The 24,267-nt window shown below is 43.9% G+C and overlaps 1 protein-coding gene across 8 annotated transcripts in view; it reads left to right on the top strand.

The window, feature by feature from the left end:
* Positions 1-24,267, top strand: part of CDKAL1 (CDK5 regulatory subunit associated protein 1 like 1) — a 706,407-nt gene that overhangs the window by 92,294 nt on the left and 589,846 nt on the right. For all 8 annotated transcript variants that reach the window (XM_019425254.2, XM_019425255.2, XM_019425256.2 and 5 more), the window contains one exon: positions 20,241-20,325. In XM_019425254.2, the coding sequence (XP_019280799.2) occupies positions 20,241-20,325 (85 nt within the window). The remainder of the gene's footprint in view (positions 1-20,240; positions 20,326-24,267) is intronic.

Here is a 24,267-nt window from a genome sequence, read left to right as displayed (position 1 = left end):
TATAGGATTTTTGGTAGATGTCCTTTTTTGTGTTTGAGGAAAATACCATTTTCCCCTACTTGATGAGTGTTTTTAGCATTGAATAGGTGTTGAATGTGTTATGGATATTTAAAAATATTATGAAGGAAACTGGGTTTTTCTTTTTTAATTGGAAATAGGGTAGCATGTGAATAGTAAAATGTTAAAGCCTGAATGTTATCTAATATATATAGTACTAAAGGCATCAAATATTACTGGCTGTGAATCAACTTCACTTATTTCTCACTTATAGGGAAAGATTTATAAAAATCATTATATGTGAATATTCTTTGTTTCTCTTTGACTTTTAAAATAAATATTCCCTTCAGCACTAAAAAACCACACGTTGTCAATGTCTTTATTGGTCCTGCCACTGACATTGTTTCCTGTCAAGGGAAAAATACCTCCATTGGATAGAGAGTCCTATTCCTTATTTTATAGTGCTTTCCATTCTTTTGCAATTTTTTTTTGTGTGTGGCAGCTATATATTCTTATATTGCCAAGCAGCCTGCCTATCCGATCACCTTGTTTCAAAAGTAAAACAAAACAAACAAAAAAACAAAAAAGAAAAAACAATGTTTACAGTAAAGTTGCAGAAAGAGCATTACTGAAAATCTCTTTTTCAAAACCATTTGCGAAGAAGCTGTTCAGTCACTGCCTCATCACCCCCAGATTCTTTTTTTTTTTAATTTTTTTTTTAATGTTTACTTATTTATTTTGAGAGAGAGAGTGCACAAGCTGGGGAGGGACAGAGGGAAGGAGACAGATCGCAACCAGGCTTCACACCATCAGCACAGAGCCCGACGTGGGGCTTGAACCTACAAACCATGAGATCATGACCTGAGCTGAGATCAAGAGTCAGAGATACCCAGCTGACTGAGCTACCCAGGCGCCCCACCCCCAAATTCTTTAGTGTCTGTTTTCTGCAGAGTTATTCTTTTACAAAACCACAACATGACCATCAAGAAGGGGAACCAACACTTGGGCGTCGCTGCCACCTAATTGTCAGACCTCGTTCACGTCGTTCACTTGAGTGCCCCTTACAGCAAGGGGACCCACTGTGTGATTATGTTTTGCATTGAGTTGTCATGTCTCTGTAAGACTCCTTTAATTTGGACCAGTTTTTGTCTCTTTCCTTGCCTTTTCATCTTTGACGTTTTTGAGGAGTACTGCCAGTGATTTGAGTGATTGTCCCTTGATTTGTGTTTGTCTGGTGTTTCTCACGAGCAGGTTCAAGTTTTGCATCTTTGTCAGGAATATCTTCTGGAAGCGATGCTGTCTTCCTCTCTGTGCATTCTGCCCTGTGGCACTTGACTTTGATTTGTCCCATTATCGTTGATGTTAATTAACTTTGATCAATATGTTAAGGTGATGCCTGCTGAGTTTCTATGCTGTGAAGTTACTTTTCACCCTTACTGTGTATTTTGTGAGATGGTGTTTTAGGAGTATGTAAATTCCCTGTTCGTCATGAGACCTTTGACCTCCCCGGGACTCTTATACTCTTGCACCTCGCTGCGTTTTTACAGGGATGCCTGCTTTTCCCTCCTGGATTCCGGCACATTCTGGGCACGCTCCTCTACAGCTGCACGGGGCCATCCTCCTGCACGTGTACCCACAGCCCTCACCCTGTCTATGCTCTGACAACAGGCGCTGCCCCATGTGCATGCCCTCGTCACTTCCTTTGGGTTTGACACCCCATGCCAGGCTGCCCTTTGGTGCACATGCCCATCTCATTGTAGGGTAGCCCCGACAGCCCAGGCAGGGCCATCCCCTGTGGACCTGCCTGTCTCGCTGTTCTCAGGCTCTGAGGCCCTGGGCTGGGCTGCCTGCCTCGCTGAAGCTCGCCCTCTGCTCAGACTGTGACACCTCATGTCAGACCACTCTCCTTTCTCACCATCCCCACCCTCTTCATTTCTTGGGCACTGATGCCCCACGCCTTCCTCATCCTGCTTGTGCCCTGACGCCCTCTTCCCTGTGGAGGGGCTCTGGTATTCCTCCTTAGACCACCCCTCGCCTTCCCCTAGTACCACTGCCTGCCTGGTTCAGCCCCGCCTAATGGCTTTGTGGTGAATTGGTTGTAGAGAAGGGTAGGGAGGGTAAGGGGAGCTGTTCTCTTGGTAGTTCTATTCTTTTAGTTGTTTTAAAAACATTTTTTTTCTTTAAAAATTTTTTTTTTTTTTTAACGTTTATTTTTGAGACAGAGACAGAGTATGAACGGGGGAGGGTCAGAGAGAGAGGGAGACACAGAATCTGAAACAGGCTCCAGGCTCTGAGCTGTCAGCACAGAGCCTGACACGGGGCTCGAACTCACGGACCGCGACATCATGACCTGCGTAGAGTTCGGACGCTTAACTGACTGAGCCACCCAGGCGCCCCTTAAATTTTTTTAATGTTTATTTTTGAGAGAGAGAGAGAGCCTGTGTGTGTGAGCAGGCAGGGGAAGGGCAGAGAGACAGGGAGACACAGAATCCGAAACAGGCTCCAGGCTCTGAGCTGTCAGCACAGAGCCCTGTGTGGGGCTCGAACCCACGAACTGTGAGACCTGAGCGGAAGTCGGATGCTTTAACCGACTGAGCCACCCAGGTGTCCCTCTTCGTAGTTATATTCTTAATCAGCCCTGTTTGCTTTCTCACCCCTCCTTTCTACTTTGTAGCTCTTTTCACAAGGAGTGGCGATCATTTGTAACATTCTAAGTGTAAAATTCATTTTTCTTAGGGAAAACTTGGTGAGTATAATGCATGAATAGAAATGCGTGTGCAGAGTTTAGTTGTTTTAGGCATCGTGAAGGAAATCATCCTTGTGCACGGGAGTGGAGACAGCCCACATCAGAGCACCTGTCCTCAGACCCGAAGTCGGTAGTGCACGTTCAGTGTTTCAGCCCAGCCTTTAGAGCCAAAGATCCACCCTGGCCCTACCTCCTGGTTTCCCGCTTATGACGCCTTTCTGCAAGTCACGACATTTTTCTATGTCTGTTTCCTCATCCCTAAGATGGAGATCATAAATAACTTACCTCATGCGACTGTTGGGGAGCTCAGATGAGATAATGTGTTTAAAAATGCTTTGCAAGTGGTAAAATGCTATGCAAATGTGGTTATTTAGTTCTAATTTATTGCCTAGTCAAATTGAAATCTGTAGGAAATTAAGTCAAGCATTTTAATCGCACTTGTAACTTCTAGGCAAATTCCCTCTGATTCATAAGGCGGAGCGGAGGTCAGCATAGTGTTTGTTCTGTGCTGCTGCTTTCGGTCCATTGTTCTGTCGCCATTACTCAATCAGGCAAACACACCTCTTTTGAAGTCCTGCCCACTCACTGTGCCCGTGTGACATATTTCCGTCTTCTTGATGGTTTTCACCCCTGCCGTGCACCCGTCTTCCTCACCCCATTGCCTGCTGTCTGTCATCCTTGGTGACATCATCATCGTTGACCTCCCAGGAGTTCGTTCGTGCACTTACCGTCACTCGTGCCACGGCTGTGCATGGCGTGTATCTCCAGATAGGCGTCTTCAAGTGAACATGTCTCGTGCCCAAGCTACACCCTCCTTCTCTGACCTGCATCTGTGCTACGGGGGTCACTATTTCTGTCCCCTGTCTAGGTCAGAAATCTTGAACTCTTCCCCCTGTCATTTCCCATGTCTAGGCAGCTACTAGCTGTTTTATTTTTACAAAAATCTCTTTCCTAATCGAGCCTTTGTTTTCCCATAATTAATTACCAGTCTACCTTTGGCCCTTATTACCTAATCCCTGATCCTTTGAAACAACCTCCTTCAAGGCCAGCATTAGAACCTTAGCTTGTCAGGTCCAAGCCTGGGCCACTGCCGAGTAATTGGATGAAGACTTTCGGGGTCTGAGCCAATTCTCCGAGGAGCCAGTCCTCAGATGAGGTAGTCAGATGATAGAGAACATGGCTCTAGAGCCCCATAAGAACCTTCAGATGGTAGAGATTAGGCTTGAGGAAGAAGATCTGCCTTCTCAGGCCCAGGGTTGTGTGAAAGCCTCTGGAATCCAGGAAGACCTGATCTCTGGGACAGACTTCCATTATCTAAATAGCTGCTGTTAACATTTTGGTACATTTCCTTCTAATCTATTTTTATTTATTTATTTAAAAAAAATTTTTTTTAACGTTTTATTTGTTTTTGAGACAGAGACAGAGCATGAACGGGGGAGGGGCAGAGAGAGAGGGAGACACAGAATCGGAAGCAGGCTCCAGGCTCTGAGCCATCAGCCCAGAGCCTGACGCGGGGCTCGAACTCAAGGACTGTGAGATCGTGACCTGAGCTGAAGTCGGACGCTTAACCGACTGAGCCACCCAGGCGCCCCCCTTCTAATCTATTTTTAATGCATAGGGTTTTTTTTTCTTTTACTCTTCCCATAGTTATTACTATATGCATAAATAGCATAGTACCTATTAAGTGAAAGTAAACATTTTCCATGCTATTTTTGTAAGTGTAGTTTTTTAATGGGTATATAGCATCCCGTAAGATTGTGTGGTCTTTGTTCCTTTTAGAACAATAAGCTCCCCAGGGAGAATACTGGATTCTCTATCAGAGCTTGACAGCAATGTCTCCTGAAAGTATTTTTCTAGTGTTAACTTTTGATTGCTGACATGAACTAGTCTGTTTGCCTCTCATTTGGTATTGATGCTTGCTCATTAACAGGGCTTTCTGTGTCCTTGATTTTTGCTTTTCCTTCCTCCCTCCCTCCCTCCCTCCCTCCCTCCCTTCCTCCCTCCCTCCCTCCCTCCCTCCTTCCCTCCTTCCCTCCCTCCCTCCCTTCCTTCCTCCTTCCCTCCCTTCCTCCCTTCCTCCCTTCCTCCCATCCATCCATCCATCCATCTGCCCATCTACCCATCTACCCACCTACCCACCCACAGAGCATATTCTCTTCTAAGTCCTAAGTCGTAAGTTTGGCTCTGGGGATTTAGAATGGATAGTCCATTGAGGGTCTTATCCTGGGGGAGACATATGTATGAATGTTAGCTAGGATGTGCCATAGCTAGTCTGGGCACAGAGGAAGCAATGCCTTACTCTTTCTGAAGAGGGTAAGGAGGGCCTTTTAGGGGAGGTGACATGTGACGGAGTTGTGGAAGTTGAGTACGAGCTTGCTGGGGGTAGACTGTGGAAGAGACATTGAGGCAGAGGGCTCAGAAATGAGAACTGTGATGGTGTGGCTCAAGCTCGTCTCTAGTGGTTTTTTTTTGGGTACTTTTATCTTTAATTTAATTTATTTTTTTAAATAACTTCGTCAGAATTTACCATTTTTTTTTATTAAAAAATTTTTTTTAACGTTTATTTATTTTTTTGAGACAGAGAGAGACAGAACATGAACAGGGGAGGGTCAGAGAGAGGGAGACACAGAATCGGAAACAGGCTCCAGGCTCTGAGCTGTCAGCACAGAGCCCGACGCGGGGCTCGAACTCACGGACCGCGAGATCACGACCTGAGCCGAAGTCGGCCGCTTAACTGACTGAGCCACCCAGGCGCCCCTGAATTTACCATTTTTTAAAAAAGCTTATTTAGGGGCGCCTGGGTGGCTCAAGTCGGTTAAGAGACCGACTCCGGCTCAGGTCGTGATCTCGGGGTCCGTGAGTTCAAGCCCTGCGTCGGGCTGTGTGCTGACAGCTCAGAGCCTGGAGCCTGTTTCAGATTCCGTGTCTCCCTCTCTCTCTGACCCTCCCCTGCTCATGCTCTCTCTCTGTCTCAAAAATAAATAAATGTTAAAAAAAAATTAAAAAAAGAGCTTATTTATTTATTTTGAGAGAGAGCCTGCCCAGTTGGGGGAGGGGCAGAGAGAGAGGGAGAGAGAATCCCAAGCAGGCTCTGCACTGTAAGTGGAGCCTGATGTGGGGCTTGAACTCACAAACCGTGCCATGATGACCTGAGGTGAAATCTAGAGTTGGGTGCCCCGGTATTATTTTTTAAATATTTTTATTATAGCTATCCTAGTAGATGTGAAGTGATACCTCACTGTAATTCTGATTTGCATTTCCTTCATGGCTAATGATGTTGACCTTCTTTTCATGGTTACTTGTTTATCTTTGGAGAAATGTACATTTACATCTTGGGCCCATTTTTAATTTGATTATTTGTCCTTTTATCATTGAATTGTGATAGTTCTTTATATTGTCTCTAGTTTTTTGAAGCAAATTGAGACTGGAGTACATTATTTTTGATTTTGTCACTAGAAAATGAATCAATCAAAATAAATTTGAAATTACCTACACTAAATGAAATTTAAATCGGAAAAGTAGATTTGGAGTTAGAGGATATTAATTTTAACAGGTGGTAACATTAATACATACCACAAATCAAGTTAAATTATTTTAGTCGTTTAAGCTAATTTTCTTACCTATGTACATTAGCGTCAGATAACTAAATATTTCACTCCTTATCACAAGCTGCTGTGACAGATGAGCAAGGTTTTTAATAGTTTCTTCTTTCCCAAATAGTTCTCTAAGGCAGTATTGTTTCTTCCCTTTGTTACTACTTATTTTTTTGCCTGAAATTGGTAAAACTTAGCTGTAATTTTAGAAATCTTGAAATGGCTATTTTGGGAATATCATTTATGAATATCTGTCCATCAGTTGGACAATTATTGGATGCCTGCTAGGTGGACATACAGCTGGCTTGTTTTGTTTCTCTCCAGGGGTCGCATTCAAAATATCTAACGTTTTTGTGGCATGGACATTGACAGATCAGAATGGACACTGGCCTTAAAGTACTTGACTCAGCACATTGTTTCATTATTTCATTCAACGATCTCTGATGTTCTTCTTTGCACTTTGGAGTCTAGCAAACCTAGGTCTCGTCCGTAGCTTTATGTTTGGCATGGATCTTTCCTGCGTTGGCAGTTTTCTCTGGGTATTTTTCTTTGGATTACCAAATTGGTCATCGTTTTGATCCAGTAAGTTTGCAAAGTTAAAACCCAGAGGTAGTTCTTGTATTAGAGATGATACTCAGGGTACAATTGAAACTTCACTTCAAGGAGATACTTCTTTACTCTAGAATTTGTCCTGGAAATTGGTCATTCGTAGCAGATGACTCCACTGATCTGTGCTAAACAATTGAGAGTTTGTATATCATTCTGAATGAAAACCAGATGCTTTGCAATTTTGCTAGTGAGTGGTTTTTTCAGTTTTGGTTTGCTCCTTGGCTAGATAGAACTCTTTTCAGCATATTGCTTTAGAAATACTTGAATGAGGAAGGAAAGTTCCCCTAGAATACGTGAACGTAAGGTTACGATGGACCATCTGCCCTGGAAAGCCATCCTGGCACCGTTCCTGGCCCTGGCTCCCTGCTGGCGGCCTCTGCCCCTCCAGCGCGGACTCAGGCAGCCCTGTGTCACCACAGTCCCCAAACTCTGGCTTTCTTTTTCATCCGCTGCATTGGGTCACCGGCGTGCCCCACCACATCAGACGGGGTCGTGAACACGGTGCTGAGAGCACCACCCAGGACTTACAGGACGAGAAGGAAGAGGGTGGAGAGTGGAAGGTGCGTAGCTGCTAGTGGGAATGTTGATGAGGAGGATGGAGAGCAGGAGGCTGCCGGAGAGGTGGGCCAAGAAGGGGAGGGGCGTGAGGGCAGCAGGAGGATGGAGGTGGTTCCGGAAGACGATGAGGAGGACGATGTCAACACCAAGAAGCAAAGACTGATGAGGAGGACTAGACAGCGGGACAAAAAAGACCGCTGTGACCTCCACTTCTTGTCCCAGAGTCTGAACGTGGTCACGCATGAGTAGAGAGCCTGCCAGGGACAGTGCCTGTCGAACGTGACACCGGCCTCCCGCCCGCAGCCAGGTCTACGGCCTGGCTTTGCCACAGGGGAGGGAAAAAGAACCCATGCTCCACGGCCCTGCTCTTTTCCTTAAAAGTACTTTAAAAAGGGAAATTTGCGTTTTTGATTTACATTTTATATTTTCGTTCCTCTTGTGAGGGGCTAGCCATTTTTAGCGACCTCAGAAGATCGAACCAGCTTGGAGCCTTCTCTGGCCCACTTCTGACTTGACTTGTGCTGTGACCGTGTTCATTACGCTGTCAAAGGAGAGAAGAAACCTGGTAAAAAACAACAGATCGTATTCCCAGCATTCCTGTAGCTTTTTGTGTATGTATTTAGCTGTACTGTAAGTAGTTGGTTTTATGAGGTGGTTAAAAAGGCCAAAGATAAAAAGTTCCTTCCTTCGTTCCTTCGTTCCTTCCTTCGTTCCTTCCTTCGTTCCTTCCTTCGTTCCTTCCTTCGTTCCTTCCTTCCTTCCCTCCTTCCCACCTTCCCACCTTCCCACCTTCCCACCTAACTACCTTCCCTCCCTCCCAGCTGCTGTTTATTTTTTGGGTCTGTTTAAGTGTGAAACATTATTCCACAATAAAGTGGAATTGTATATTGCTGAGTTCTTAAAAAAAAGATACAATTGCATTTTTTAATAACTCTGTTTTTTTATGTGTAGTAAATGATCAATAGTGACTTATTTTCTCCCTTACCAAAATGTGGTTTCAACTAGCTGCCGGTACTATGTATCTAATTAACCCAGTTTTCAGTGATCCAGGTGTACAGATTACCCATGACTGTTAAAGCAAAAGCTCTTGCTTTCCTTTGGTTCCTTGAGAGTTTTCTAAGGTGCCTAATTGCAGCCATAGGGAGGCAGGAGACTGTTTCGGGGGTCTGGGGAGCATCCTGATGCATACAGGGGTGATGGCAATGGACAGAAATAGACATTCACGTTAGTTTGGAGGTGAAATCCTTCGGGAGGGGTTGGATGTGCTGCAGGGGATGGTGATGGAAAAGGAATGGTTAAAGGTGACTGTCCGGTTCCTGGTTTTAGCATTTGGGTAGATGGGCCCTTAATAGAGATGGGAAGGACTGGAAGAGGTAACATTTAGTCGCTTGCCTGTTGGCTCTCAGCTACGATCTGCTGACTGTCCTCTGTCCCGCTCTGTATTGTGTGGGACTGCATTTTGCAGTCTTCTTTACCTTTCGGCTTTTGTGGGTAGGACTGGCCAATGAGAGGCACTGAGGGAAGGCTGGAGGATTGGAATGGGGAGAAGGTAGGATATTTTCCTCCCTCTCTTTTTGCTCCAGGTTGTGTCCCAGGGGACCAGGCAGTTTCATTCCTGTGGCTCAGCTCCTACCAGCCAGCAACTCCCTCGGGCAGCCCCAGCTCCCGTCGGACAGCTCCAGCCTGAGGTGTAGCCCCTGCCGAATGATGGCAGCTTCTGGGCTCTTACAACCCCACCTCTTCTGGTGGGTCCCTCCAGCCTTTAGGCTGCTGAGGCTTTCTTGCTGTTACTCACGTCCTGGTTGCTCCCCCGTTTCCTATTTGGTGTCTTGGCTTTTCCATCGCCCATGGAACCACATTTCTATATTTTTCTAAAATGTCTGGAGTGGTTTCCTCGCTAGAATGAACCTGATGAATACAAGGGTGAAAATGTGAGAGTCCAGTTTCAGAAATGGTTTTTGTCAAGTTTAATATTTCTGTGATGCATTCCACTGGAGATGTTATGGGTGAACTGGATAGTGGGCTCAGACGGATGTCTGATCTGAAAGTATAAATTCGGGTGTTGTTGCTCAGCATAGTGGTAGTATTTTAGACCATGGGAGGACGGGTCGGGCTCATGGAGTGAACCCATGAGAAGAGAACCAAACTCTAGGACGTCAGGAGGTCTACTCATGGAGGGCAGAGGGGGAGGGATAGAGGAGTCGGGGGGTAAGAGGAACGGGAGTGTCGTGCTGTTGACGCCGACAGGAAAGGGGTGTCGGGCGGCTGCGTCATGCTGCTGCAGCGTGTGGCATTTGGTTGGTGCAAAAAGAGTTCTTGTGAGATGTTTGGGAAGGGACTGAAGAAATGGGAAGATAGGAAGATTCAGACAAGCTACGGTTTTTATAATTGCTTTTTTTTTTTTTTTTTTTAGTTTGAAATGCTTGGTTTTTGAATATGCAAGAAAGTCTTCCTTTTCCCTTGTCTCCTGTAAACCCCATTTCTGCTCCCTCCATCCAGTTCCAGCCGTTGCCATTTATTTCTGGCACCCGTCCCGACGCTTTGAGGCAGATGCAGGCACTTGCGATCACGGAGTCTAGATTTTACCCCATGGCCCCAGTGGTAGCATACCGTATGCATATTTTAACATCTTCTTCTTGGGGAAATGTGTCCTGGTGGTCTTCCCGTTGTAGGATTTAGAGGCCAGTCATTCTGCTTTCGTGAGCAGCCTTATAGCGGTCTCCCTTCCGAATGTACTTGGAACGCCTTTAACCGCCACCTTGTACTGTTGCAAATAAAGCTGCAGGGAATGACCTTGCACGTGTATAAATATGCTTGTAAGTAGGCTAACTCCGTAGACACAGGACTTCTGGGTCAGAGGATACGCCTCTGCCCCTCGAGTGGATGTGGCCCGAATCGTGTCCGTACGTGCTGTGGTGGTTTACGCTCCCACTGGCACTGCCCGACAGTGCCGGCTTCTCCATGGTAGCGGCAGCACAGTGTGTTATCAGGCTTTTGACACTCCAGTAAGTGAAGCACGGCGCGCTTGGCTGTTCTTCATGCGGTTTTAATTTTCATTTATTTCAAGATGGGATTGAGGCGCCTGGGTGGCCAGTCAGTTAAGCGGCCGACTTCGGCTCAGGTCATGATCTCGCGGTCTGTGAGTTCAAGCCCCGCGTCAGGCTCTGTGCTGATAGCTCAGATACTGGAGCCTGTTTCGGATTCTGTGTCTCCCTCTCTCTGACCCTCCCTCGTTCATGCTCTGTCTCTCTCTGTCTCAAAAATAATTAAACGTTTAAAAAAAAAAAAAAAAGAAATCAAGATGGGATTGAACATCTTTTTGTACGGTGAAGACCCATAGGTGTTTCTTTTTTGTGTGAACTCTTAAGTTCGTATTCTTTGCCCCCTCCCTTTTTTTTTTCTATTGGAGTTTATTCTTCTGAATTTTTGAATTTTACTCATGAGGCCTGTGGGCTCAAAAGCTCAGAGTGGCAGGAGCAAGAGCCTGCAGGGTACGCCGACGCGCTGTGGTTCCGGATGGAGGGGTGGCGGCCGGATCGTGAAGTGTCCGCACGGGTCCGTTTGGTTCGTACATCGGCCCTTACTTTATGAACCTACTGAGCATACAGAAATCAATGCCCTGTTAGGGATTCCTTAGATGCAGTGACTTCTGAGCCAATTGTTTGTCAGGATCAACAGGGCAATTTAATTTGGAAAGATGATGGGGAATATTCGCAATGTTCTCTCCTACACAGTAAGGCAAAAGGGTCCGTCCTGCACTCTGATTTTGATTATGACCAGCCCTCCTTAGCTGTGTAATTCATTTTCAGTAGTTATTGGTAGAATTTTGCCAGCTTTTATTTCTCATTGAAAAAAAAACCTTCTTTTCCTTTCATACACTAAACAGAGTTCAAGCTGACCCTTGGCTTCATCTTATTTCTGTGAAGCACTCAGCGGGACTCGTTTTAAAAGAACAAACTTATTATACGAGCAATCTCTAAGAATAAGTGCTTCCCCGTAGGAGCTCCTATGTTCTGCTTCACTCAGAAACACACTGAAGAGTCCCCGATACTCTACAGGGGAGGGTCACTTCTTGCTCTGAGTGTTTCAGACTGGGAACTGACTGGAGACGCTCCGTCTCTTTCTTTCATTTCTGCTCTCCCTCTCTCTCTTCTTCTCCCCCCTCCCCCCGCCCCCCCCCCCCCCCCCCCCCCGCCCTGCTTATTCTTCCCATCCCCCCCTACTCCTCCCACCCTAGCTGGCTGAGGGCAGAATACTTTCTCACAGATCATTTCCATTGCTTTTGTAAAACCGATTTTGAAAACATGGTTACTCCATTCTGTTTACACAGCCCCTACGGAGAACAGTGAATGGAACAGAGAAGAAAAAAATGAATCCGCTGACCAGAACTCTCATTCTGCCTTTTATTGGTTTTTAAGAAATTACTTTATAAACATGCACCTCAACGGTGCTTTTAAATTCTCCTCCTAAAGCATATTCTCTGTGTGGTAGGCACCCAGTGATTCGTATCGCATAAATAAACTCCCTGGGTATGGTTAAGCGTAATGGACATTTAAACTGTTTGGACTTGCCTTCCAGAGTTCCATAGTAAAGAAACTCCCCCAGAAGGCTTTGGGGTTTAAGGCGGTCAACTTTTTTCCCCCTCTTCGTTTTGTTCTTAGTGAGTTTTTATTTGTATCCGTTTTCTTAACTGCCCTACTTAAATCTATGAATAGAGCCCTCTCCCTGTCCTATGCAGCTGCTCTGGTGGACTTTCAAATGGAACAGTCGCGGAAGATAAATGTTTTGTTCTGAGTGGTGCTGACTTGACCCGTGCCCATCTCTTCTGTGATGCCGCCATTGTGCGGAAGCCTGCAGGGTGAGAGGAGCCGGGTGGCTGTGAGAGTCAGCCTGTGCCTTGGACTCAGGATCCTGCACTCATTATTAATTCTCTCTTTATTTGCATGTCTCCTACGGATTACAGAAGGCCAAGAGCTGACACGTTCAGGATCTTGGAAATTTTGGAAATAGCCGAGCGGTTCCTTTTGAAGCCTGATTATTAGTCTTCTTAGAAATACCGTGAGGCAGTCTTACAGCCATGCAATACTTCTTTGTTTTGTTTTTAGGTATTGTCTGTATTATTTTTGATCAAGAGGCAAAAAGCCACTAATGAGGCATTCTAATTTCCTTAAGTTTATAGTCTCTGGAGTCAGTTTGTCTGGATTTCTAATCCTGCCCCCCGCCCCCCCTTGCTGTGTGATTTTAGGCAAGTTACTTTTCCTTTCTAAGTCTTAGATTCTCTCTCTAAAATGAGAGTAAAAGTGAACCCACCTCAAACTGGGAGGATTAAGTCGGGAAAAAAATGAGTAGGATATGCTTGGCTCATACCACTCGATGCATAATATATACTCAGTAATGCTAGTTATTAGCAGTACCGCTACTCAGATTTTTATTACTTGAGGCTTGAAAGTAATTTATCTAGCATATATAAAGAAATAGTTTGGAGAGTAATGCTTTTTGATTAAAACAAATAGTAGTTTGTTTCTCTCTCCTCACACTCAGAGTAGGCGGTGTGTCAATGACCGTCATTTCCTTGGTTCAGTGAGTGCAAAAGCTTTTAGCCGTGAGGAGAGAAGTCCCTCAGAAAATGTATATCGGGTCACTGTTTTCATGATGGGTCTCAGCAGGAAAATAGTTTTTATATTCTCACCTTAAAATGAAAGAACGCTACTGATTCTAAGCTCTCTGGAAAAGGAAACTTAAAAAAATTTTTTTCCAAAAAGGTTTGATTCATTTTCTTAAATGAAAAAAGCAATAGATACTTAAAAACATTGAAGTAATACAGATGGATATAAATTAAATATTAATGTTTCCTGTCTCAGGATTAAACTCTATACAGTTATACAAATAAGGACCATAAAAACAGAAAAGAGAAAGACTATAAAAGGAGCGTGTGAACACCTCACTCCCAAGGACAAACACCTCAGTTTCATGTATGTGTTTTCAGAAATGCTCTTTACTTAGAATGGAATTTGCCTTAAAATTTTTTTTTTCACATTTGTTCATTTTTCAGAGAGAGAGAGAGAGAGACAGACAGACAGACAGACAGAGTGTGAGCGGGGGAGGAGTAGAGAGAGAGGGAGACACTGAATCCAAAGCAGGCTCCAGGCTCTGAGCTGTCAGCACAGAGCCCAATGTGGGGCTCGAACCCATGAACCGTGAGATCATGACCTGACCCGAAGTCAGATACTCAGTTGTCTGAGCCATCCAGGTGTCCCTGGAATTTCCTTGAAAAAAATTTTTTCTTTTAATGTTTATCTTTGAGAGAGAGCAAGCGAGCGAGCAGAGGAGGTGCAGAGAGAGAGGGAGACACAGAATCCAAAGCAGGCTCCAGGCTCTGACCTGTCAGCACAGAGCCCAACGCGGGGCTCAAACCCATGAACTGTGAGATCATGATCTGAGCCGGAGTCAGATGCTTAACTGACTGAGCCACCCAGGTGCCCCTGGAATTTCCCTTTTTAAAAAACAAATACAAGACCTGCCCTCTGCACCTTCCTTTTCTTTCACCTGATGATTTAACAAAGATAATTATAAAATAGCATTTATAGCTTTATCTTGCTTTTTGAGCTGAGTGGTATTTTAGCAGTAGTCTCATTTATTTTCACAGTTTCCTTATAATGGATATGTAGGCTTTCTAGGTTTTTTGCTTTGTCAGTAATGCTTACTGAGATTTGTAAAATTGATTACTTGTTTCTATGTGTGTATGTGTGTATAGGTGTACGTGTGCATATATGTGTGTGTATAAACACACGTGTGTGCTGCAAGTAGCCCAGAAGCGTGTGTCAGAGGAACTCTGATGCACATTTAAATTTTTGAGAGCAGTTCCACATTGCATTCCAAAGAGTTTCATCCGTGTAGACCGCCATCGGCAAAGTGAGGCGTCGGTGTCCCATTTGCTTTGCTAGCAGTAGGTAGTGTCATAGGTTTTAATAGTTTCCGATTTGAAATGAGAATATAAGATCTTACTTCATTTTGCATTAAAAAAATTCAGTGAGATCAGTGCATATCAGGATAAATTCCTAACAGATCAAAGATCTACGTGTAAAACCATATGTGTATTAGGAGAGGACATTGGCAAACTCCTTAGTAATCTGGGAATAGAGGAATCTTGTTAATTATGACTCAGAATCTAGAAGTAATAGGAGAGGTTGATGAATTTGTTATCTTAGAAATAAAACTACATGAAGAAAGTCTGTAAGAAAGTAAAGCGACAAAGTGAGAAAGAATACTGGAATATATCATCGACAGAGAATTAATATTCCTTGTGTGTATTTGTGCATATTAGTAATTAAAACAAGATAAAAATGTTTAGCCTGGGGGGGGGGAATGGGCAAAAAGACATGAACAAATGGAAAACATTAAAAAAAATTGCAAACAGCCCTTAAATATATGAAAAGATGCTGAGCTCCTTCATAACAAGAGAAATACATACTGAAACCTCCCTGGGACCCAGCTTCCCACCAGATTGGCATAAGTGCAGAGGTTTGATAGCACGCTGTGTGGGGGTTGATGTGGGTCAACGGGCAGTCTCATGCATTGCTCATGGAAATGCAAGGTGGTGCACCCTTTATGGATAGGAATTTCAAAGTATGTAATGGAACGACATAAAAGTTTATCCCTTGACAGCAGTGCCACTTTTCGGGGCTTGATTCCGAGGGTAATCTGGGAAGCATACAAAATGATACAGGCACAGTGCTTTCATTGGAGCCCTGTTTTCAGAATGAGGGACTGAAAATAATCAGATCTTGACAGCTAGATCCCATCTGGCTAGTCTGAAGCTAGTTCCCTTCCGGACCAGTCGTGGTGTCCCGGCTCTGGCGTTGGCAATATTTGACTTCTGTGTAGATGATTTTCAGCTGCACGTCAGGCGTCGACTGCACCGGAGGCCACATCTCAAGTAGCAGTCTTTCTTGGATCCTCTCCAAGCCTGTGCCTCCAAGCTGGCTGCCTTCTTACTGCCTTTCCCTTCCTGGGTTCATTCTAGCCCATCTACCTAGTCCTTCTTTCCCCAAGTGGTCTTCTCTAGCTGCTGCTCCTCTGACACTGGAGGTGTTGGTGACTAAAATGCTCCGATGGAGGCAAGACCGTAAGGCGTTAACTGTCTCTTTGCAGACATTTAATCTAATAACCAAGCCATCCACTAGCGGTGCCATGTTTGAACGTTGACTTTATTTTGGGAGATGGGTTCCTGGAAAGGCAGTTCTTCTGGCATTTCTTGATTCTTCTAGAAGGTGGACGGCGCTAATCTGGTTGATTTCTGTTTCTGATGCCATTCACTCTTACCCTGCTAGTGTTAATGTTTGAAGTTGGCATGTATCTTCAAATTGATAAGAACATGACTACAGTTTTCTGCCCCTCTTGAAGAGCTGTTACACAGTTGATGGTGTTTCTCACAGTTGCTGGCATCTTAGAACCCAGAAAATGTGTTTATGAGGGGGCAAATCATGTGGAATCTGCATTCTTTATGGGCAAATCACTTCCCTTTTGTAGTGAGTTTATTTTCTGTGTTAGTTAAAAAAGGGGGGGGGTCTTTGAGTGATTGTGGGTTGGCACAGAGATAGAGATTCAGAAACCTTTCTTTAACTCTTAGCATTTAACATGATTGATTACCCCTTTTTCAGATAGTTTTTTTCTTTGGATTTCTGTCACACCATGTTTTCTGTGTTTTATCCTCTTATCTTGCATGCTGTGCCTTTTCAATGTCCTTGTCCCTCTCACCTTCTTCTCCAGACCTTGAATGACCCGGTGTTCTGCCCTCTACTTCTTTCTCTCTCCTTTCTCTTTTTCTCCTGTAATCTCGCCCATTCCTGTAAATTCTGACATGTTCTGTAGGGTTTTGATTCTGCTATTTGTCCAGGCTGAAAGACTCCCGCGAGTTTCGGTTTCTTTTATACCAATAGCTGCTCAGTATTTCTAGTTGGAGATTTAATAAGGATTTCAAACAAAGCACGGCCCCCTAAAACCTCTATTGATTCTTTTAGTCCCCAAATCTCTTTTTTCCAGCCTTTCCCCAACTCAGTAAATGGCACCACAAACAACTGACCATCAGGTCCAAGTTCCTTCCATGTGCTGAGGAATCCTACTTGATTCCTTCTTGCACTATTCCTGTCTCGTCTACCCATGAATTCTTTTGATTCTACCTCTGAAATAGCCCTCCTCCATTTACTTCTTGCTTTTGCCGTCGCTATAATCCCAGTCCAACTTATGCCGTCCTTTTCACTTAGTCTTAGACCAGTGTGTCAGCTTCCAGCTGGGTTCTGGACTTGACTTTTTTCCCTGTTTGTAGTCTTCACAGCACTTCTGGAATGGGCTTTCTGAAGTAGAGATGAACCGTTTGAAACCCAGTGGTGACTTCCCGTTACGTTTACAATGCTGTGTCAAGTAACGATTGTTTTCTGCCTGCCTCTCTGACCTTTCTGTCCCGACTTTCACTGTGTCCAGTCACACTGTTCTCTCTGGTACTGGAACGTGACAAGTTCAATCTTGTCTCGTGGCCTTTATTTTACACTTGCGGTGTTTTCTTCTTGAAATGCTCTTTCTTCTGGTCTTTGCATGCTGGGTTTCTTTTGTCACTTAAGTCTCAACGCAGATTTGAGTTGAGGTCTCTGAGACTTATTTTGGCCAGCAGCCCCCTAATTATTCTTTGTCTATTACTCTTATTCTCTCTTAATATCACTGGCCAGTACCTGAAATTACCTTGTTTTCTGTCTTTTTTTTTTTTTTTTTTTTTTTTTTTTTAAATCAGACTTCCTTCTCAAGACTTAAACTCCTTGAGGGTAGAAACTCTTTTCACAGCCATATCTTCTGTTCCTAGAATGGAGCCTGGCACATAGTAAATCCTCATTGTGTTACTATTGTGTACTGACTGATTTGTGCTTGTAAATAGTGTGTTTTGACAATATTAAGTAAGATGTACTAACACAAAACTGAGTTCAGAAATAATTGGATAAGAGACTCTTGTGTTCATTGGAGAAGGGACATTGTCTTTTGAGGGGTGGTTAAAAAGTTGCGCAATTTTGTAGGCATTTTGGTATATTCATCGGGTTCCTGTTCATTGCAGTTAGATCACTGAGCGGAACAGTCACCTTATTCTGAGAGTCCGTACATTCTGCCACATTTCAGACGGAGTGGAATAATTTGCCTTATTTATTGCTGGAGTTCTTCTTGAGATGGCTTTTGTTGCAGTATGTAGGGTGAGAGATGGCTTTAAGGTGACTGAGTAGAAGAATGTGCCATGATACAAAAGCTGGCATCTGGTGCAGATAGTTCTGTCTTTAGGTTTTTGCTTATTTTAGATAAATGCCTAGCCTTTATTTATTTATTTATTTTGTCATTAGCTAACAGACACCCATGACCTTTACTTATCTGTGTAATACATTGCTCGGAGTTTAGGATTATCTTTAAAATTCACCATTCCCCCAGTACATACTTAATGGGTATCTCCCATGGACCAGGTGTTGTAATAAGCGTTGGGGGTATAACCGTGAATAAGATCAGGTCTCAGCCCTAAGTGTTTGTTAAATAAATTGCTGAAGCTTATTCACGAACATGAGTCTCGCCTTCAGAGCTTTAGCAGAAAGGTGGAAGCGCCATATGCGTGTGGTTCCGCGCTAGCGTCTTCCTTCTCTCTTCTTGAGCCTCCTGGCACATTGTTCAGTGTTGCACGGGTATTTGAATGTTCATTCTGTGCCCGTCGCTGTATTAGGCCCCGGACGTTCAGAGGGCAGCAGATAAAAATGCTGTCTTCAGTATGTCTTCCGTAGCAATGAAGACAGGCTGGGGAGATGCATTCTTTTCATACGGAATGTGAAGTGCGGGAATAGTCTTGGCGCAGTCTACCACGGGGTGCAGAGAAGACGCCTCTGCGGACCTCAGGCTGCACCTGAAAGATGAGTAGGAGGTAGCCAGGTAGGCAGACGAGTGAAGCAAACAAAGATATTGTAGCCCGCTAGAGTAGTGCAGGCTTTAGCAATTACAACCGGTTTGCTGTGGCTGGAGGGACAGATGAATGTAGGGAGAAATTCATACTGAAGTTGGGGAGGTAGCTAGATCTGGAAAGGCCTTGATCACCACTGGAAGTCATCAGACGATTGGTATTAGAGGGAGGTCTTTCAGGCGGCATCGTGGAGAATAATTAGGAGGGGACAAGGGCAGGTAGGTAAATACTCATCATTTCTGACTTTGAACAGGGAAGTGACATAACCAGATTTTTTAAGTAAAAGGTCACTCTGGCTGTTGGGAGGGAAAATAGACCATGAGGTGTGGGAGGGGGATACGGATGGAAGGAGTGAGACGGGGAAGGAGGGATCGTAGCCTTCAGCTGATAAACAGGTAGAGGCACCTTGTCTTTAATCGATTCAAGAATTTTTTGGTCTGGTGTCTATAAAAATATTTCATCTTTTTTATAATAAAATGTTTGGGGAAAAAAAAGTCTTTGCCATTTTGCCAGAAGCTTTGATGTGCTCGCCATCCCTTTGACAGAATGCTGTCACTTGAGGTTCCCTTCCTGGGTGGAGAATGTGCACACTGACGTCGGCTTGTCCTCGTGGTTCTTCATGTCATTACACCTTGGCTTCTGGTATTCCAGTCGTATACGTTGTGGGTGCTACAGTCTTTGATTTCGGATTTCTTTTCGTTGTGGGAGTCCTGTTTCGGTGTGTACGTCCTGTTAGACAACAGGGTAGCTGCAATAGCATCAGACACCGTAGGCATTTACAAACGCGCTTCGTAAGTTGACGGGTTTGGATTCTCGGTTGCGTTGCCAGTGAGTTTGTCATCGTACGGTAGTCCCCCCTCCACAACCCCAGCGCTCATCGGCTGTTTCGGTGACCCGTGGTCAGTCACAGTCCAGCAGCAGGTGGTGCTCCTTGTGGCGTATTGCTAGAAGGTCAAGTAGTAGCCTAACGCTACGTCCCAGTGCCTGTGTGTTCACCTCCTTCATCTCCTCACGTGGACGTTTTGCCGTCTCCCTTCATCACTAGGGGAAGGGTGAGTGCAATACGGTGAGATACTTTTACAGAGAGAGACCCATTCACATAACTTTTGTTGCACCATACGAGTATAATTGTTCGATTTTATTATCAGTTAGTGATTCTCTTACTGTGCCTGATGTATAAATGAAACCTTATCACAGATATGTGTGCACAGGAGAAACCATAGCATCTATAGGGTTCAGTACTGTCTGGTTTCAGGCATCCCCTGGGGGTGTTGGGACATGACCCTACCCAGGATGGGGGGGACCACATACATAACAATATTGGATCAAACTGGTGAGAGGCATGAAAGGCTCACTTTGACATAAATGATTAACTTTTTCAGGGAAGACAAATTATAGTTTTAACAGCATCTCAAGCTGCAGAATATTCAGTGTATGATAATATCTCCGCCTGGAAAATATTGACACGGTCCAAAAAGGGGCAGTTAACTGCATATTCCACTCAAGTGTTTGGAAGTTTTTAAGTAAGGGAAGAAAATGCTTATTTATATTTTCACTGAAAAGATACAGCACAGGTTCTAAATTGTTGTATTTCTCACGAATATTTCCATAGTCTGTAGAGCAGTTAGGGAGCGTGATGCCATTGACAACGTACCTGACTGTCCACTGCGTCTGTCACCGTGCCGTCAGGGTAAGCGCTTGAGTGATTGTGAATGGTTAAATGTGATACTGAAATTTCTTTTTTATATCTGTTTTTTAATAGAAAATGCATCAGACGCAGATCTATGGCTCCTGAATAGTTGTACTGTAAAAAACCCAGCTGAAGACCACTTTAGAAACTCCATAAAGTAAGTGGAAGTTGTTTTTTCCCTGTTTTTAAATAAATGAAGAAAGAACTTCAGGAAATCAACTTCTAAAAAATTCCCTAATAATAGGGGTGCCTGGGTACCTCAGTCGGTTAAATGTCTGACTCTTGATTTTGGCTCAGGTCCTGATCTCTCCTGGTTCATGGGTTCGAGCCCCGCATCAGGATCTGTACTGACAACGTGGAGCCTGCTGGGGATTTTCTTTCTTCCTATCTCTGTGCCCCTCCCCTGCTTGTGCGCACTCGCTCACTCTCTCTCTCAAAATAAATAAATAAATAAACTTAAAAAAATAAAAAAATTCCCTAATATTATATATATATAGTATATTTATAATATATATTCATATATACATATATATACATGTATGTAAATGTATACATATATATGAAGTTTAGTATGTATCAAAAAAAGCATGAATTGGAGTTTTAAGATTATACTGTTTTGACTTTACGTGATAAAGAATGTAACTTTAATGTGGACTTTTCCCATGGGTGATTTGAATATTTGTTGAGTAGTAATGACGTCTTCTTCTCAAGGAACCCAGTCTACACTTGTTGGATCAACTCAAAACAGTCTTTCCCTCTTTATTCTTTCCTGCCCATTAATTAACATTGTTCTCGATACTAACGATGCCTGGCCTTGAGGGGAGTGAAGTTCAGTGGAGGAGAAGGGCATCTAAGTCCTTCTTTCTTTTGTTCCTTCACGTTCAAGTGAAAGAAGTATCCTTTTGCATATGTGCTCTAGATCTCCTCCTGTTCACCTTCTTGGAAACCTTGGTTTATAAATTATGCCCTCCTTTTCCTATGTTTTCAATGTCTCTTCATCTCACTGGTGCCTTTCCATGGGTACTGAAACCTCAGGTCTGATTAGTCCCAGGGTCCCCTTGTAGCTATCCCTGCCCAGGACTCATCGGTCCCGGGGCCCCCTTGTAGCTGTTCCTGCCCGGGTCTCATCGGTCCCGGGGTCCCCTTGTAGCTATCCCTGCCCAGGACTCATCAGTCCCGGGGCCCCCTTGTAGCTGTCCCTGCCCGGGTCTCATCGGTCCCGGGGGCCCCTTATAGCTGTCCCTGCCCGGGTCTCATCGGTCCCGGGGCCCCCTTGTAGCTGTCCCTGCCTGGGTCTCATCGGTCCCGGGGGCCCCTTATAGCTGTCGCTGCTCGGGTCTCATCAGTCCCGGGGCCCCTTGTAGTGTGCTGCTGCTTTCCTTCTTGTCTGTCCAGCCAGACTTCTTAGATGCTCCACCTCTCCACATCCCGTTCATACTCAGCCCCCATGGGTTTTTCTGTCAAATACATCAAATGAAATATATCAGACATTTATGAAACATGTACAGTTTACATAATAATAAACATAGCACCTATATAGCAACCACTCAGTGTAAGAATTACAACATTGCCAAGACTTTAGAAACCACCACGTGTCCCTTGTTTGTATCCTATCCCTAAGAAGTAATCTTTACCTTGACTTTTGTGAGTTGTTCCCTCACTTTTGTTAGTAAATCTACATTTAGGAAGAGTATCGCCCCAAACAACGTGTGGTTTAGCTTTGTCCTGTTTTGAACTCCATTTGTTGGACTTACTGATGTTAGAGATTTGCTTCTTTTCCTCAGCAATAGGGTTTTAGATTTATCCATTTGATGGATATAAAATAACTGGTCCTTCTTACATTTCACTGGATGGATTTGTCACCGTTTGTTCGTCTTATTATTGATCGAGTACTGAGTTTTCCCAGCGTTTTGCTTTTATGAACACTGTTGCTCTGAACATTGTGAACATGTTTTCTGGGGCACATGGGCAAGCGTTATTTTAGGATACGGACATAGGAGTTGACTCACTGGGTCACAGGTGAATGTGTATTCAGATGTAATGTCAGACTCTTCTTCCTGAATGGATGTACCAGCGTTCACTGCCTGCAGTAACGGGTGTGTGCTACGTTCTTGCCAGTTCTCCATATAGTCGGACTTCTAGGTGTTTGCCAGTCTCGTGGGAGAGGTGATGGCTCACTGTGGTTTTAATTTGCATTTCCTTGATTACTAATGATGTTGAGCATCTTTTTATATGTTTATTGGCCGTTTGGGTCTATCTTTTTTTGTGAAATGGCTTTTTAAATATTTTTTCCTGTTCTTTTTTTTACTGTTTGTGGGAATATATTATATGTATTCTCTATACTAATCTTTACATGTTGTATAGGCAGCAGACATCAATTGTAGCTTTTTTCCCCCCACTTCCTTTAATGGTATCTTATGATGAAGAAAAATTTTGGATTAAAATTTATTTTTTTCCTTTGGGTCTGTGCTCTTACTATTTACGAAGCTTTTCTTTACCTCAGAGTTAAGGTATTCTGTAATATTGTCTTCTAAATGTCTCCTCTTAATACTTTAAGTTTATAATCCATCTGGTGTTAATTTTTGTTGTATGGTACCAGGAAGGGGGTCCAGTGTCCTTTTTTCCCCCTGTGTAGAAAGTGAATTTTTTTCAATGTCATTTACTGTTTTTTAAAAAAATCCATTCTTTCCCTTTTGTGTATGTATTACTCACTCTGATGTTGCGTGTCCATAGATGTTTGGGTCTGTCCCTGGGATCTCTGTGTGGTTCCATTGATCTCTTTCTTTCTTTTGGTGCTGTTCCACACAGTGATTGATACAGCCTTATATGAAGTCTAGATATTTGATATCTACCAAGAATATCTTGGCTTTTCTTTGCCCTTTGTCCTTCCACATAAGTTTAGTATCAGATTCTAGGTTCAACAAGGAAGAAATACTGTTGAGGTTCTGATTGTGATAAGATTGAATCTCATGGTGACTTTGAGAGGAGAATTGGCATCTCTACATTTTGAGTTTTCCAGTGACGAATAAGGTATCTGGGCCTTCTTTGACTCTCCAGGAATGTATAATTTCTTCATATAGTACCTGTACTTGTTTTAGATCTTTCCCCTTAACAGTGTAGGGACAACCACATTATTCCAATATCATTTATTATTATATAAAAAAACATGTTATTTCTCCTTGTACCTGTACAGTATTTATTTTTATACCACTGTACAAGGTATTTTAAAAGAACTATCTTTCTAGCCATGTTTGCTCCCTTGGTCTCTCAGGATTAATTCTTGCAGCAGTGGGAAGGATGGTTGGGCGTAAGGACAAGTACAGCTCAGGAGTCCATGGAGGGCAAGAGTTGCAATAGTTTAGGAGCCTCATCTCACATGGAGGCGCTCGGGTAGGGAAGGAAGGAGTTGACTTAAGAAAGAAGAATTCTTTATCCTTTCAACATTGATGAGTATGACTCTAAGACCACTGGCTAGAGTATAATGGGGAATGCCAGACGGGGAGTTCAGTTGGAGGGAAGACATGTTTTGGTTTGGAACAGGCTGTATTTGAAGTCACAGCTATAAATACTCTAATAAAGTGATGATCCTGTTTGATCTTTATTGAGTGCCTTCTGTGTGCTGGCCACTGTTTGGAATGCTTTGCCTCAGTGGGATATCACCTAGCTTAATTTTTGCAGTCTGTCACTGAGTTGTGGCTTACAGCTTTATTCCGCTTTTCCAGATGAGGCAGCATCTGTTTTCCAGAGGACGTTCTGTAAGGCCGTTCAGTTCCCAAATGGTGCAGTTGGGATTGTAACCCAGGCAGTCTGACTGGAGTCGCTGTGTTCAGTCATTTTCTTACTGTGCCCCCCAGATAGAGCTGTCAGGGAAGCGTTCGTAGGACTCAGGCAGTCATCAGAGGGACCAACACTAAGAGACAGAGTTTATACTTTTTGCATAGAAGTGATAGCTGAATGTGATGGTATACTCAACTCAGAAACTCCAGGAGGAGCGGGGGGTGGGGGGCCACTTGCACTGCGGTGGGGAACAGAGGAGGGTGGTGGAGACGCAGGGTGGCGCAAGGGAGTGGAGTCACGGTGGGGAGCAAGCGAAGATGAT

Source organism: Panthera pardus, unplaced genomic scaffold (genome assembly GCF_024362965.1).
Source record: "Panthera pardus isolate Hobbes unplaced genomic scaffold, ASM2436296v1 HiC_scaffold_17, whole genome shotgun sequence".
Classification (NCBI taxonomy): domain Eukaryota; kingdom Metazoa; phylum Chordata; class Mammalia; order Carnivora; family Felidae; genus Panthera; species Panthera pardus.
This window is presented reverse-complemented; position numbering and strand designations above follow the sequence as displayed.